Source organism: Gallus gallus, chromosome 2 (genome assembly GCF_016699485.2).
Source record: "Gallus gallus isolate bGalGal1 chromosome 2, bGalGal1.mat.broiler.GRCg7b, whole genome shotgun sequence".
NCBI lineage: Eukaryota > Metazoa > Chordata > Aves > Galliformes > Phasianidae > Gallus > Gallus gallus.
In genome coordinates this window covers 68,905,551-68,920,986 of record NC_052533.1, presented here as the reverse complement: position 1 = coordinate 68,920,986, position 15,436 = coordinate 68,905,551, and the positions used below count along the sequence as shown (strand labels likewise).

The window sequence follows — 15,436 nt, the reverse complement described above, 5'->3', positions numbered from 1 at the left end:
CATTCAGAACATAGCCTGTCTCTTACCATCTTCTCTACAAGAAGGGATTCTGAAGAGTTTAATCCATTAACAATATCAACAACTCTTAACCCACTCTGACTTTTTCACTAATTATCCTTCTTACCTCAGGCATCATCTCTTCAATGAAATGAATTGTATAGTCAATGTTAAATCTGATTACTTTACATAGAGGAATCTGGAAGGAAAAGAGATTCAGCATGAAAAGCTATACAGTGTCAAATGTACAGTTAATACAATTTTGTATGCACAGGTATTACTGTCTGATGAAAAGGGAACTTATTAAAACAGCTGCTTAGTAGATTCATACTAAGACAGGAAAGCAAGCATTTGCAAGAGAAGTACCAATTCTAACCTCCACCTCTGATAACACAGGGCTGAAGGGATAGTAAAGTAAGGTTAAATAATGCCATCTACTGGAGATAAAAGTTTGTTTAGAAGAAAAAGCAAAGTTCAGTCAAAAATTCCCACACCTGTTCCCACTTGCATATTTGGAAGTGAACTTATTTTTGGTGATACAACATGTCAGATAGATGCACTGACCTGAAGGCACACCGTTATTAGTACAATTCTATAAAGTTCTATATGATTCTAAAAAACTGCTTTAACTGATGAAAATACATCCAGGAACTTTCAGGATAAATGCAAAAGATGTGCATAATTTCATTCAATAACTAAATATTCCTACAAGTGTACTCACCTAACTAGTAGTAAGACAAACACGTAGTTCACTTCTTTGCCTATGCTGGCAAAGTCCAAAGACTGCTAAAGGTTGCTCTGTGGCTGTTGATTTATGCATTTTCTTGGGTTTAAATTTTTAAGCCAAAAAGCTACATTTCTAAAAAACTATGAAGATGCCTAATCCTACCATCCATTGCCCCAGTGAGTGCAAGAGATGATCTCAATCACCGGTGAAAGTGATGAAGATCAAGGTTTATTTTGCATTAATATACATACAAAGATTCAAATGGTGCTACCGTTGCACTGAAATCAATGGACCTGGAGACAGAGCATTCTGCTTACATCTTCTTGCAGCGCACTGTTCAACATTACCTGTTTTGTCTACATACACCTGCTGATGGCAGAAGGATTTACACCAAACAACCAAATATAAAAATTGAGTTTGATTTGATACAAAGCTTTCAACTACTAAATTATTAAATGTTGTGAAAAGAATAATAAAAACAACTTTTCAAGTATGTTGTTTCATCTAGAAAGTGAGAGGGAAACCTGTCCCATTCAAATCAGTGAAGCTTTTAAAAAGGTATACAGGGAGTGTTTTCTTTCTAACGCACAAGTTCAACCAGCATAGGATGTTCTCACTCAGAGACTCAATAGCCTGAGTTTTTTTTCTTGCTACCAAGTAGAAAACAAATACTTTGGAGAGATGACTACGGACAAGATCTCCATTAACTAGAATTTTGCATAGAAAAAAAAAAACATAAAAGAACATTTGTCTGACAATATAAAATTGCTATGGCAGCTACACTGAAAGTTACGTGGACCAAAATCTCCTCAGTACAGCCAGGTAATCTCTCTCCAAAAGGTTTTATGCCCGTTTGAAACAGGAACTGGCTACAGTGTCATGTTGTATTCCAGCCTGTAGAAAGGTAATCATTTACTGCTGATCATTTTTCCCAGTAGGAATGAGAAATTACCACGAGAAATTACTATCTGATTCTGGCCTCAACACATGTACTTCACAATAAGAATCAGTTTAATGTCTGTATTGTCATATCACAGAAGAGTTTTCCTTGGGTTTTTTTTTGTAACACTCTCCCTTCTTGTCACATTGCAGGCATTGTATGATAAAGATAAGGTGGCCTCTTCATCCTTTCAATAAGAGAAAACAACATATCTGTTCCTTTTTGCTCATTTACAAAATGAAAATAAAGCCTTGGGCTAAATCTGTGTTAAACCCCAAGGCTGAGTTAATGCTGCAGGGCAGGAGTGCTTCTCAGTGCTACCCCCACTAGTTGAGTACCGCTGATTTGCAGGGTTCTTGTCAGCAGCAGACCCTTCTACTCACCAGAGCTAAAGTGTTGCCATATTCATAATGTAAGCAAACTGTCAGCTAAAAATGCTTTTTTTTCCCCTCAGTGCTTCTCAGTTCCAGTACTCTCAGGTCGCAGTCCTGTACCGACGACCATTTTTATACTGGGCTTTGACATGGGCAGGGAAGGTAGTAACAAGTAAAAAAAACAAATAGTGTCCCACAGCATTTGCAAAAAATTCTCAAACTATCGAGATTAAAAAGTACAGATATTTTTAATTTTTTTTTTTTTTGTTCTGATATGGCTATCAGTTTATACTGCAAAAGCTGAGTCATCTGGGATCAGCCTTTTTTTTTTTGTTATATTTGCCTTCAGAAAAGAAAAATCAATTGCCTTAAAAAACTACAAATTTTAATTAAAAAATCATAAAGTGTTCAATTACTGAAGAAATCGAATAGATGTTAGAAAATAATAGGTATGCCTAGGTAATTTTTTGGAAGAGAGAAATCCTTTCAGAGAGGATATCTCAAAAAAAGTACAGTCTCCATTTGTCACCAAGGGAAAAAGTTTGGGTTTTTTTTTTTTTTACTGCTTTTTAAACAAACTTTTTCAACTTAACAAAGCTCCTCATCCAATTTAAAACCAATTAACAGTTTTAACAAGTTATTCTGTGATTTACTACACTTTCAAACTGTGAAATGTAAAAATATGACTGTGATGCATGTCACAGTCTCAGTCACAGATAGAAGGCGATGCCTACTACCATTACATAAGACAAAACCTAAGACTTGGTAGCACAAAGGCTACCTCCTGTCATGGTGGAGACACCTCCTGTCTCCAATCCTGGCAAGAAGTTTGTAACACCTCTTGGAGTGAAGTTCTACTTCAGGGCAAAAATAGTTTGCCTTCCAGACAAATCCCACGTACACTGTAAGGAGCATACTTACGTTTGTCAGTGGGGCATGTGAAAACATGGAGAATCCTTCGAAGATATATTCATGGTCATCATACTCAATAACAGTAGGTCTGTCTGTCTGGAAAGGTGAGCAAAGAGAGCATGGAGTGAACAAGAAGCAGTACTACTTCCACCCTGAAAACAAAATTAGAGTTCTGGTTAGAATTATTTTTACAGTACTTACTAAGAAGTTTGTGGGAGGTGACACTGTAATTCGATAATGGTACAGTCTTCCAGCATTGTTGGTCATGGGGCGACATGGTTTAATGGGCTTAAAGAAAGAGATAAGTAGAATTATGTGTGAAGTCAAGGCAAATTTAGATTAAAAGAGAGAATAAAGCATTTCTAATAGCCATGAACTATACACTAGGAAAAATTAAATAAAGCAGGTTGTCATAATTAAGGATTCCAAGAAAAGAGAAATTGGCTATATCTACAGTCACTTCTAGAAATATTTCTAACGCTATATATTCAAACCAAAGAAGTGAAAAACACTGCTGTAACTTTTTCATTTGCCATTTGACTCTTCATGTTTTCTACAAACAGCAGTTAGCCACTTACACACCAGACTGTTTTCCTCTTTTATATTAAATTGTTTCAAGAAGCTGATTTTAAAACTTTACAGAAATAAACTTAGGCCATGCGGGAGAAGACATGAGTACATTACCAAGACACAAGTATTCACTCATCTGGTGGTAAAGCTGGGCCCTGAAGAGAAGGCTGCATCCCTGGCACATGTAATTTTACTCTGTCAGGTCATAATGCCTGCCTGTGAGATTGGTACACTAAGAGGCAGCCCTCCCCTGCTCCGAGAGGATTTGCTTCCTCCAACACCAGATGCTGGGGACTTGTGATCTGCACCAGCTTCTTCTGAAGCAGTCCAGTTTAAGACCTAAAGATCTAAAAACCCTCAGCAGTCTGACAAAACCAATTTCTCATGTCTGATGGGCTGCTATCGATCTGTGAAGATATGACTATCTGCAGGGAAAACACCTGCGACAACAGTACTATAAAGTTGGTCTGCTACACCACCGCACAGTTCTGTGCCATTTTCAGAACCCATCAACAAAACAGAGTGGTTACTCTGCTCAGTTGCAGGTTATGCTCCTCACCATTGTGACAAGACAGTTACAAGCCACAAAGTTTAGAAGCTAGCCAGGATTACCTGAAGGATAAAAATTAACGTATGCTACATTTTCTGAAGCCTCACATTCCCAGTTGGTCTCACTCCTTCACGCAGCAAGTTTTATTTATTAGTTTTCTCCTGCTAAAGTTTTCTTCCTCCTTGCTTGCAAGAAAAATACTAGAGACAATGCGGGGAGGAATTGATCCTTGAGTGATTTATGGAGAGCTTCAGACCAAAGCCATTTTTCTGAAATGGAATAATTTATCCCTTGCAACAGAAACATTCGCAAACCCTCAACGGCAGAGAAATAAAAGAATGTTTCACTAAACGTTTTGGAAGGCATACTGAAAAACTCAATTCTGAAAGGAAATTTACAAAGGTGAAGTGTAAAACTACACGTTACTTTTCTTAAATGTTTACAACCAAGCTGTTTTTTTTTCAATAAAAACCTTGAGGTGGTCTATTTCCAGAAATACGGACCACAAAGCAAATGAATATCTCTATAGAAAACAGTATTTTGACAACATTTTCCAAACAAAGGGCACTACCATTACAAATGTTTCAGGAAGCTGATGGGCTCATTTTTTTCTAGCGGAGTTCTAATTAAAAAACTTAAACTGTTTGACATTTTGTAGTGCACACATGCTTTCATCACCAAAGCAACACCACCTCCTGAAATGCCTGCTGCTTCTCCAGCAGATCTATGAATTCATTTATTTTTAAAGTAAAAGAGGGTTCTTGTAACATACTCATCCACTTGACAATGGGAGAATCTTTCCTACATTCTCCTTTTATTACCGTAATTGTGCTTCAGAAGCTTTAAAAACCTGCAACCAAGCACATATGGGCAAAAGTTTTCCGTAGTTCTCAGGGGGATTTAATTACCAGTATTCCATTTTAAATGCGAGGTTACACAAAGTGATTTAATGTCGCAGAGAAGCTGTTACTAAGCCTGTAAGCCATAGAAAAAAAAAACAACAACAAACAAGCAAAACTTACGAACCCAAGTACAAGTTTGCTGCAGTAAGTCTGTATTCAAAACTGCAATCCTTAGAACTACTTACCTCTTCACCAGGATAAATGCCATGTCTTATCCCTGTTCGTCGGGCTTTAGCGCTGCACTTGCACAGCGGTCCATCATTCATCTGTCAAAAACAAAATAGGATTCTGATTTTATTGAAAAACTGTAGGTGATTGTGTCTGGAAAAGTATGTTGGTTTTAATGCCAAGAGTGCTGATGCTTCTAAAAGCCTGTCATGCTTAGATTAAGTGGATGCTCTTAAGCCAGTAAAAATGGAAGCAGTATAGACTAATGTAAGAAAAGCACACAATAGCATTATAACTCCACGACTGTTTCAGAAGTAGAAAATGGGAAAACAGTGTCAGCAGAACTGTACCATTCTGCTGTCATACGCATTTTTCCGTATCATATACACAGAAACAGCATGTCTGCCTAAAGTAAAAATCAGGCCTTAAACGTGCATGTGTAAATACATGCTGAAATCTCTGCGTTCAAACAGTCCCACTCAGTTCACTCACTGAAAGCCTGGCTCTGATTAACCCATCTGCAACACAGCAAGGCTGTCAAACAAGGTACATAAAGCAGATCATTTGAAAATTTGACATGGTACTTTAAAGTAACGGGGAAAGCTCAAACGCATCCTGTGAACAAATCAGTAAAGAAGAGGAAATGGGAAAAAAATATCCAGTTCAGTATTCCCTGTGGGTGTATGAAGTACCTATAATTACAGAGAGCCACAGCGCAAAGTACAAAGCTAGCATCTGTCTTTTCACCTTTAAGACACTCAACACAAACCATCAATTGCTGCAATGCATTAAAGCCTTCTGTTCCTAAGATCACATCCATTGCTGAAATCCAACAAAACACAAAACCAAAACAGAGAAATGAGCTAAGTTCCATATCTCGGGTTTTAACAGACTTTGAAAGTTTGAATCCAAGAAGTGAAGAACACTTTTTAGACTTAATATAGGAAGGCAATGCAAGAGCCAGAAGAACTTCCCATAGCAATGCAAGAGCCGGAAGAACTTCCCATAGCAATATAAGAAGGCTGAAAATGTAAACCCCAGCAGGACTAAATGTCATCAGACAACAGACACAACTTGAAGGCACTCCAGAAAGTAAGAACCACCAAACTGCTGCTCCTGTAGTCTTTAGACTATTGGGAAAGGAAGGCAACTTTCTTGTTGTGGTGTTAATTCCCTGAAGGTTCATCTCGGTCTGGTTTCTTCAGACTGGCATGGTAGATGTGTAATGTGTGCAAAGGAATATCAGAAGCGGGGCACCAGTTTACTCCTCTGGGAACTTCTGCAGTGTTATTTAAGTGACATGATGCGTTTTGTTCACTTTTTATGTCCCACACTGAGACCCTTGAGGAAAGCAGAGGTTTAATGAAACTGATGTTTACAGGTAAAACTGTACTTTCACACTGGCTTATATAGTCATAGAGCAGGCAAGTTAAATAATGCAGTCAATAAAGATTCACTCAGTACTCCTTGAAAAACAAGGGCCTACTGAGGCTATGAAAATAACCATAACTTCTGAAAAAAACTCATCCTTAGTTCTTAGAACTGTTCAGCATGAACACTGGCTCTGCTACATTAAATACACAGAATGAGACTGATGGACGTGTGAGGTACCTGTAAAGCCCAGGGTTTGAGAAGCAAGTCAGATACACAGGAGCAAATATCAAGAAAGTTTGGGAAGGAAAGCTTTTCAGCAGAAAACTCACAAACCACACATTCCTGGACCTATTCACGCAAGTTATCCTACTTCATATTATGGGCTAGAACATTACTTTGAAATGAGCCCAAGAGCAACACATATTTTTTTTACTTAAATGCCTAAACAGTTCGCTAATTTTGTTTTCCATATAAATAAAAGCAGCTAGCTCCATCCAATCATTATTATTTTTTTACACTAGAAGCATAAATATGAGTTGGTAATAGAATATTCAACAGACCTCTGAATTACCACAGCAGCAGTAAGCATTGCAGTATCTCTCGGCATTATGATTTGCTGTGTTCTGGACTCATGAATCATACAAAGTGCCAGAAAAACAAATTTCCTGGGTTGCCATTTGACAAGGAGTTAGAATAGACCATAAAATATTTAACAAAGAAAGATGAAGATGGCAAATTTGCTAACAAAAACTAGTCTTCTGTGCAATGTATACATTCAAAACAACATTTTGTGAGCTCAGCAATTACATTTAATGAGAACCATAATCTCCACGCAATTACAAAAGAACCATTAGACAAGGAATTAGGAGCATTAACAGCATATTTAAAACATTATTTATCATTACGAGCTGAGAGCTTTTAGGTGAATAAATTGTAAAGGAGATAAACATGCTGCCTTCTCTCAATCCCAGAACTCATCTGTGCACCTTTATCTCAGAGGTAATAGGACAGAATTAGCACACTGCTAGCAGTTCAGGTTTTATTAATGCTGTCAGACATGTTTCCAGCCAAACACTCCACAGGAGTCATGATCTGGAACCACACACTTGGAATCAAAAGTTAAATGTTATGAAGAAGATGAAACAGAAAAGGGAAAGAGCGTGGGAAGCATATTGAAATAGGTGTCTCGGCATATCTGAGAACAATGCAGAACTTTAAGTCCACAGGGGAAAAAGACCTTCAGAAACAAAGCTTTCTCCTCTCACCATACCTGTCCTGGATCATTGTACCACAGTTCCTCATGAAGACGATCAGGGTGTGCTTTCTTACGCTTAATTTCTGCAATGACATCAAAAACTTCCGAATCCGAACTGCTGGAGCAGCTGCTGTCATCATCCGAGTCGCATTCTGACTCACTGGAGCTCTCTGATTCAAGCAGGGAAAATAAAGTTAGTTGAAAAACACTTTCACATATTCTCTTTTCAGAATCAATGCATTCTCTAACAGGTCATAGCTCACAGTGGCACACCAGAAGTTTAAGTCGTGTATGACATTCACCCTAATTAAAATGACAGCAACAACATTTTTTTTTAATTAAAAGTGACAGCATATGCTATGGATATTAGAAGACCTACATCCATGTCATCTGTTTGCAGTTTGGCTGTCCAGTGGCACCACTGATCAGTTGTTGATGAGGAATTTCAGTTACATGAACTTAAAATGCTTAATGAAACAAAACTATAGGGTAATATTTGTATTGGTTGTAACTCTAAAGTTGAACAAAAACAGGGCAGCCCGGTCTACTTGTTGGTGACCCTGCACATAGCAGTGGGGGGTGAAATTATATGATCATTATGGTCCTTATCAACCCAGGCCATTCTATGATTCTATGAAAAACAAGATATAGAAAAGAGAAATAAGAAAAACTCACAAGAATGAGCTAAACGGAACCTCTTGCTTTTTAAGAAAAAAATATCAGATTGCTGTAAGTGTTCATGTTCAGTTTCATTTAACCTACAAAATGCTTCCTATCTGCAGCAGGACAAGGTCTAGTCACAAGTTTCAAAACAGCATGTATAGATACAATTATTACAGGATGCATGCTGTTACTCATTTTTAAAATCAAGTATCTCTAATAAATCAGTTAACACATAAAAAACACAGATGAGAAGAAAGCCTCAAAATGAGTGAAAAAAGCTGCTGATGAAGCCTGAATGAACTCAAACTTAAGAGCCTGATCTCACACATCCCTAAGCTCCTGTGGTACTCAGAAACAACACTCTCATGGATGTTTTGTCACACATTTCCACTGATCTTCTTGGCTCCAATTTAAATAAGTGTTTCCTGTTCACCTGCAATGGTCTTCCTCCCCACCAGTTTGTCTTATAGCACAGAGGGACAGCCTGCTCCTGCACCTCTAAGTCTTCCTTCTTGAGGAACAACCAGCCTTCCTGAGCCCCCTTCCCCTTCAGGAATGAAGCCCAAGGGATTCTCCCTACCAGTGTCCTGAACAGTTCAAATTCTGCTCACTGGATGTCCAAGGTAGCAGTTTTGCTGATCCACCCCTCCTGACTTCACCAAGAATAGAGAACTCTACCCTTTCATGGCTGCTCAGCCCGACAGCTCCCAACCTCATTATCTCCCACCAGTCCTTCTCTGTGAACAGCAGGTCTAGTGGGGCACCTCCCCAGTAGGCTCTCTCAACAGCTGCGTTGGGAAGTTATCTTTCAAACACTGTATAAACCTAACAGGCTGTGTAAGTCTAACTTCAAGTGCAAAAACAGCGTGGGACTTGTGAGAGTGAACAGCAGTTCTGAAAGATCAGTGCAGAAATTTTCATGTATGAAAAAAATCAGCCTTTCATAATCAAAAATGATCTTGGAGCGCATTACTCTCACTAAAATACACAACTACTGCTAATGAAAGGCACAGCAGGGGCATTTGTCTAGCTACATAATAAGATAAAGTATTAGCCCCAACAGAAGCATGGTTGTGAGAGATTGCACAGGTACAGTGCCACAGGCCCAGGGTACAGCGCAGATGCAGAGCTATGGAAAAAGAAAAACAGCTAATGTTGCTCTTGGCCTCATCATTTTTATCCTCGAACAGAGAAGGAACACTTTCAGTGGAGATACTAGCAAAACTTAGAGAGGTAAGCTGAATGTAGTAGTGTTGCCCTTCAATCATGTACATGAAAATATATCTTCTAAACCTGCAGTAGACTTTGCTGGTGATTCCAGAGTGAATTCAAATATGCAAATCTGCTGTTCAGAAGACCGTGTTTTCTCTACACAGCTTAAATAAAATAGGAATCTGTTACTGTTTATTTTTTGTCCTTTCATCTTTATCTTATCATTTTAAACTGCCAGCATGTAACTGACTGTGTCATTATATACACCCATATTTCAACTTAAGAATTTTAGGTATTTGATTGCGAGAGTTATTAAGCTCAGATCTAAGAGTCTAAGCAGCTCAACAACCAAATATGAAGTATCACTTAGAAAGTAAGCCCAACAGAATATCTAAGACAATGTGATATGCCTAAGAATTTCTTAACTTACTTTCACAGTCACAGAATCATAGAATGGCCTGAGTTGAAAAGGACCACAATGGTCATTGAGTTTCAACCCCCCTGCTATGTGCAATCACTAGACCAGACTGCCCAGAGCCACATCCAGCCTGGCACTGAATGCCTCCAGGGATGGGGCATCCACAACCTTCTTGGGCAACCTGTTCCAGTGCGTCACCAGCCTATGAGTGAAAAAACTTCCTCCTAATATCTAACCTAAACCTCTCCTGTGTTAGTTTAAAACCATTCCCCCTCGTCCTATCACTATCCACCCTCATAAACAGCTGTTAAGAAAAAGCATACAATGTAATGCTGAAGTGCTGGAAATACAGTAACAACCAAAAAGTTCCTAGCAAACAAAATCAGAAAAACAGCTTTCAGTGACTTCAAATTGTTATCAAAAAGTATGCCCTGCTATTTCAACCAGTATTTCCCCAGTAACTGATACAGCTAGCAAATTCATTTCACTGCAGAAGAGCCGTATGGGAACCATGACAGTGCAGATAAACTCTTTTGAAAATTAACACTTTGGCATAGGATGATAATAAACAGAGTTAAACAACAAAAAATAAAGTGCAGAAGGAAAATAAATACAGTGCCATAACAGGCAGCCATATGAGTTTATCATCCCTGCTCTTGCTTCCATTTTATAAATACAGAGAGTGAGAGCTCCTCAAAGCCTCCTGAGCACTACACTTTGGCTTATCTGATCATGCACAGGGCACTTCCATGCCACGGAAGAGACTTCAACATAAAGCAGTGCTGGATATTCTCTCTTCCTTTAAGCTTTCTAAATAGAGCGTCTAGCTCTACTTCAGTCAAAAATAAAACTCCATGGGATTGCAATAGAAAGGATGGATTTAAAAACAGGCATTATCCCACTAACATCACCGAAAACACACAACTTCCAAAAACCAGGTGATCTATAGGTTGCTCCATTCAAAGCTTTGCTATCATCTCTGCCTACCAAGATCTTCATCCAGCTTGGTCTTCGGCGGCTCCCATGGTGGCCTGGCTGCTTTGGCCTTTGCCTGTCGTTTTCCTAGCTCCTCCTCAAACTTTTCATACAGATCTCGGAGCTTGCTTGTGCCTACCACAGTAGAGTCCCCCTGTTAATTAAAAAACAGGAAAAAAGCAAAGGCAGCACTGGCATAAGAGAACAGTGTGTATCAGAGTTTCAGAATAAAAAGCATGGGCAAAAAGAGAAATGTCAGTGCTGTAGTTTAAATGAAATACAGAAATACTTGATAAGGCTTTAGTGTATAACTACATTGGTCCATTAGATGAATGAGCAGAGAATTTCATTTGTTGGAGAATGGTCATCAAACCATTGTCTAAGCCAAGGAGAACTACGGCTAAGCATATTTAATAAAGCTGAATACTAATATCTAACAGCTCAGATTTAGAATAAACAAAAGATCTTCCACGCAAATACTTTGCAATTCACAAGAATCATATCAGGCTCTAGAAACGCAGAACTTAGCCCTTTTTGTTGCCTACTTTGAATTAGTGATTTCACCCTCCACGCAATTCTCAAAAGAAGAGAGGAAAAAAAGAAGATAAACCTCCTCACTCAAACACTATTCCCCTGCCCTCCCAGTAACCATTACTGGGAAAGAAAGAAAGGCAGAAAGACAGGCAGAAAACAACAACAAAAAAACTTCCTCCTTCTGCATAAAACTTTCTCAGTATTTAGGGGAAGATAGGGAAATTTAGGTAGTTTTGCTCAAACACAAGCATAACAGAAAATACCTTCTCTTGTGGAGACAATGCCCCTCTTCCACGTACCAATAATCCAAATAAAAATACATTAAAGAAACTGATGAAAATAAAGAACAGATCTATAAGGTCTTTTCTGTTGTTGAAGACTGAGATGGCTGGGAGGATTCAACACTGAATGACACAAAACACAATTCTGCTGAAGCGTTCCCATGAACTGAGTTATCAAATAATCAAAAATGGACAGTGTGCAGTAATTTCAGAGTTCTCACGAACATACCACTTGATCCATGGGGTCATTTGAATAATAGCTTTCAGAATGGGTACAGCGAACCCAGACTGGTTTAAGTAATTCATCATCTTCATCTTCATTTTTTTCAGATGCATTCTCCTCTGACTCTTTGTCTTTGATACTAGTGTAGTTTTTTTCTTTGTTGGCACTCTGGCTCTCAGACCACCTTTCTCTTTCCTCCTCCCATCGGGGTCTCTTTCTTTCTCTACTTGGAGAGCGGCTTAACAGGAGAAAACAAACAAAACCAATTCGTTTTCTGCTATAAAGACAACTAGGTAGCTTTCCAATAAGCATATAATTCTACTGTATGAATTACATCAAAGTCTAATTGCCTTTTCCAGCTTTTAACTTTTCACTGTAATAAATACTTTGAAGTTTAGATCTATTATAAAAGGACTTAAAATTACAAGTGCTTTCATATTCTGAACATTATTCAAGAATTAAAACGGGAAAAAAATGCTAGTTTAGATTAAATTTTTTACTTAAATTCTAGAAGTGCTATTTTTATTTTTTTTCCCAGCTTTGAAGCCCATCTGTAATTCTACAATGCAATGGAAAGCACAGCAATGATAGAAGAGTAGCAAATTCATAGGATGCTGCAAGTGAGGATACGCTCAATGCAGCAGCTGTGGGCACAGAAACAAAGAAAAAAAATCTGCTTACCCTCAGAAAGCCTTGGAAAGGTAGGCAGGGATCTCCAGAGATACCCTTGCCTCCACTGTCAACCCTTGAATGGGGTCTGGGAAGGGGTGAATCCTGGATCCACCCCTTCCAGTCCTTCAGGAGCATTGCATGTACCTGAGCTACCCTGGGTTCGCCCTGCCTACCCACCAGTTGCTCAATCACTGGTTCACGCCCTGACTTAGCACTTCCACTACACCATCAACTAAAAGGTACAGCACTATGAAGTTTAAATATATCTTTTTCTATACAAATAGTCTGTGGGCTTTTTACTGTTTTTACTGAATTATACAGAAAGCAAATTGCTTGTGTAACTCCAATGCTTGCAGTTTGAACGACACCAGTTGTGATTTTTTTGTTTTTTTTTTCTTTTTTAAACTTCTCTATAAAGCCCATAATGTTGCAGTGAAATCAGCTATCCAAGATTTAAAAGCAAAGGAGCATCAGTACAAGAAAAACTCCTAAATCATGATCTAAACATGAAATGACTCTAAGCAAACTTGGTACTTTACAGACTTGGAGCAGATGTAAAAGAGAGTACGGTGTGCAGCGGAGTCCCCAGAGACTGATCCTGCTTCTAATTCTACAAGGCTTTGATATAACCATGATATTTGCAAGTATGTGAAGATAGTTACAAATCTAAGATTCATCTCTGAGTTTCAAACCAGGTATGCATGCACATATTCACACTATCAGAGCCGCATAAAAAAACAACGGAGACCAAATGCATCCTCCTTACCTTCCTGCTCTTTTATAATCTTTTTTGTAGGACCTGTCCGGCGATGGTGATCTTCTGCTGTCACGGTGCCTATGCCTATCCCTGTCACGCTCCCTTGAAGAGTTCAAAAACATAAGTTAAATGAGAAATCTGGCACTTTCATACATTCCACACCTGAAAGGGATCCAGAAGCAAACCGAAATCATGTTCAGAATGACGTGACAGTGAATAAAGTCGTCTATCTCAACAATATGCTTAAATTCATACAACATAGAATTATCTTCGAGACATTCACCACAGGACTTACTGTCATTCCTCCTGTTCTTCTGTTACAAACAGAGAAGGCTAAGGTTACTACACCTTTAACCACTCTTCATGCCTCAAGGCATGGAACAAAATCCTATTCCACACACAGCAGTAACTCAAGTGTTTCAGGCAAGCCCTTTTCTCCTGACAGCTACCTCAGGCACACAAACACACCAAGAAAAAGATAGACATAAAGTCTGCACCACACCAAAACCACGAATCTCACCTACAACACTCAACTTGCACATAACAAAGAATGGGGGTTGGAGCTTCATGATCCTTGGGGTCCCTCCCAACCCGGGCCATTCTGTGATTCTGACAAGTTAGCAGGAATTATTGGGTACATAAAGTTCCAAAGATATCACACTCCAGCAGGTTTCCAGACTAACAGCTGACCATTTGTTAGTCTACAATCATATGTGTAACTGTCACACTTCCTAGTAAAAGAGTCTGCTGATATACAAGGGATCATAAATACATACCTCAGGTAGTTCCGTGGGCTAACGCAATGATGAATCGAGATCATTTATGAATATATGTGTGTTTCCACATGCATATGCATGAAATGACATGCAAATTTACAAAGCACAAAGTTCATATAATTTATCTACTGTTCTTCCCTACACCCACTACTTCTCGCTCAAGCATAGATTTACTGTATATCCTACTGCCCTCTGACTTGCTTGAGAGAGAGATGCTGTGCAAAAACAGATACCAAGGCAGGGAAAGAACTGCCTTTACAATAAACAGATATATTGTTCACTAGATCTAGAAACTGTGGTCTTCAATCAGTAACAGGCCAATCTCTAAGAAAGAAGCTGCTGGAAATACATACTTTCAAAACATAAAACTGAATTTTTCAATCCAAACTATAAATTGTGAAATTATGTGGCAAACACACCCAGGTCATCCATAAAACACTGAAAATTCCACATTCACATCATACAAAAAAGTCTTAGGGAAAATCCTTTTTTCGGAAATCAGATTAAGATCAACCAAATCAAACTACACTTATTACATGAGGATATTTTTTCCTGTTTGTTTGTTGTTGCTGTTTTTACATGTGTGTATTTAATACAGGTGCTGTGAAATAAAATTTCTGCATTTCAGAATCCAAGTAGTTTCATTACGAAAGACAGTAAGTATAAATTCATGTTACATATGAAAATACCAGATCTTCCAAAATTAGAAGCATGTGATCCAGGTGCCCTGATAAACTATACTTTCAAGTATCTCTGTGAATCCTCACCTAGATCATTAGATAAAAAGAGCGAGCAAGAGAGCAAACGTACTGATGGTTTGCTCTAGAACACCACGTAACAAACTCTGCAAGGTCAGCTCATAGCTCTCAGTCTGATTCTATCTATAAAGCAGAGGGACTGAAACTTCAAAATACATCCCAAAATGAGCAGCCTGCACTCATCTACCCGAGTCAAGCCACATAAACATTAACTTCTATGGTAAATCCCAATGAGATCAGAGTACTGCTCAGCAACCCACTCTCTTCAAGGACAAGGGGGACAAGCCTGCCAGGCTTCAAAGGTGAAGCAAAAAGAATGTATGTGAAAGACAGCAGAAGAGCAGCTCTTTCCATCACAGCTGAGCACTGGCTGTGTCCCACAATGGAAGGGAAAGCAA

At 38.7% G+C, this 15,436-nt stretch overlaps 1 protein-coding gene across 7 annotated transcripts in view; it reads right to left on the bottom strand.

The window, feature by feature from the left end:
* DROSHA (drosha ribonuclease III) overlaps nucleotides 1-15,436 on the bottom strand; it is a 72,051-nt gene that overhangs the window by 53,049 nt on the left and 3,566 nt on the right. For all 7 annotated transcript variants that reach the window (XM_046924421.1, NM_001396361.1, NM_001396360.1 and 4 more), the window contains 8 exons: nucleotides 13,514-13,606; nucleotides 12,082-12,313; nucleotides 11,050-11,191; nucleotides 7,785-7,939; nucleotides 5,158-5,238; nucleotides 3,152-3,238; nucleotides 2,960-3,046; nucleotides 125-196 (listed from right to left, as the gene is read on the bottom strand). In XM_046924421.1, coding sequence (XP_046780377.1) covers nucleotides 125-196; nucleotides 2,960-3,046; nucleotides 3,152-3,238; nucleotides 5,158-5,238; nucleotides 7,785-7,939; nucleotides 11,050-11,191; nucleotides 12,082-12,313; nucleotides 13,514-13,606 — 949 coding nt within the window. The remainder of the gene's footprint in view (nucleotides 1-124; nucleotides 197-2,959; nucleotides 3,047-3,151; nucleotides 3,239-5,157; nucleotides 5,239-7,784; nucleotides 7,940-11,049; nucleotides 11,192-12,081; nucleotides 12,314-13,513; nucleotides 13,607-15,436) is intronic.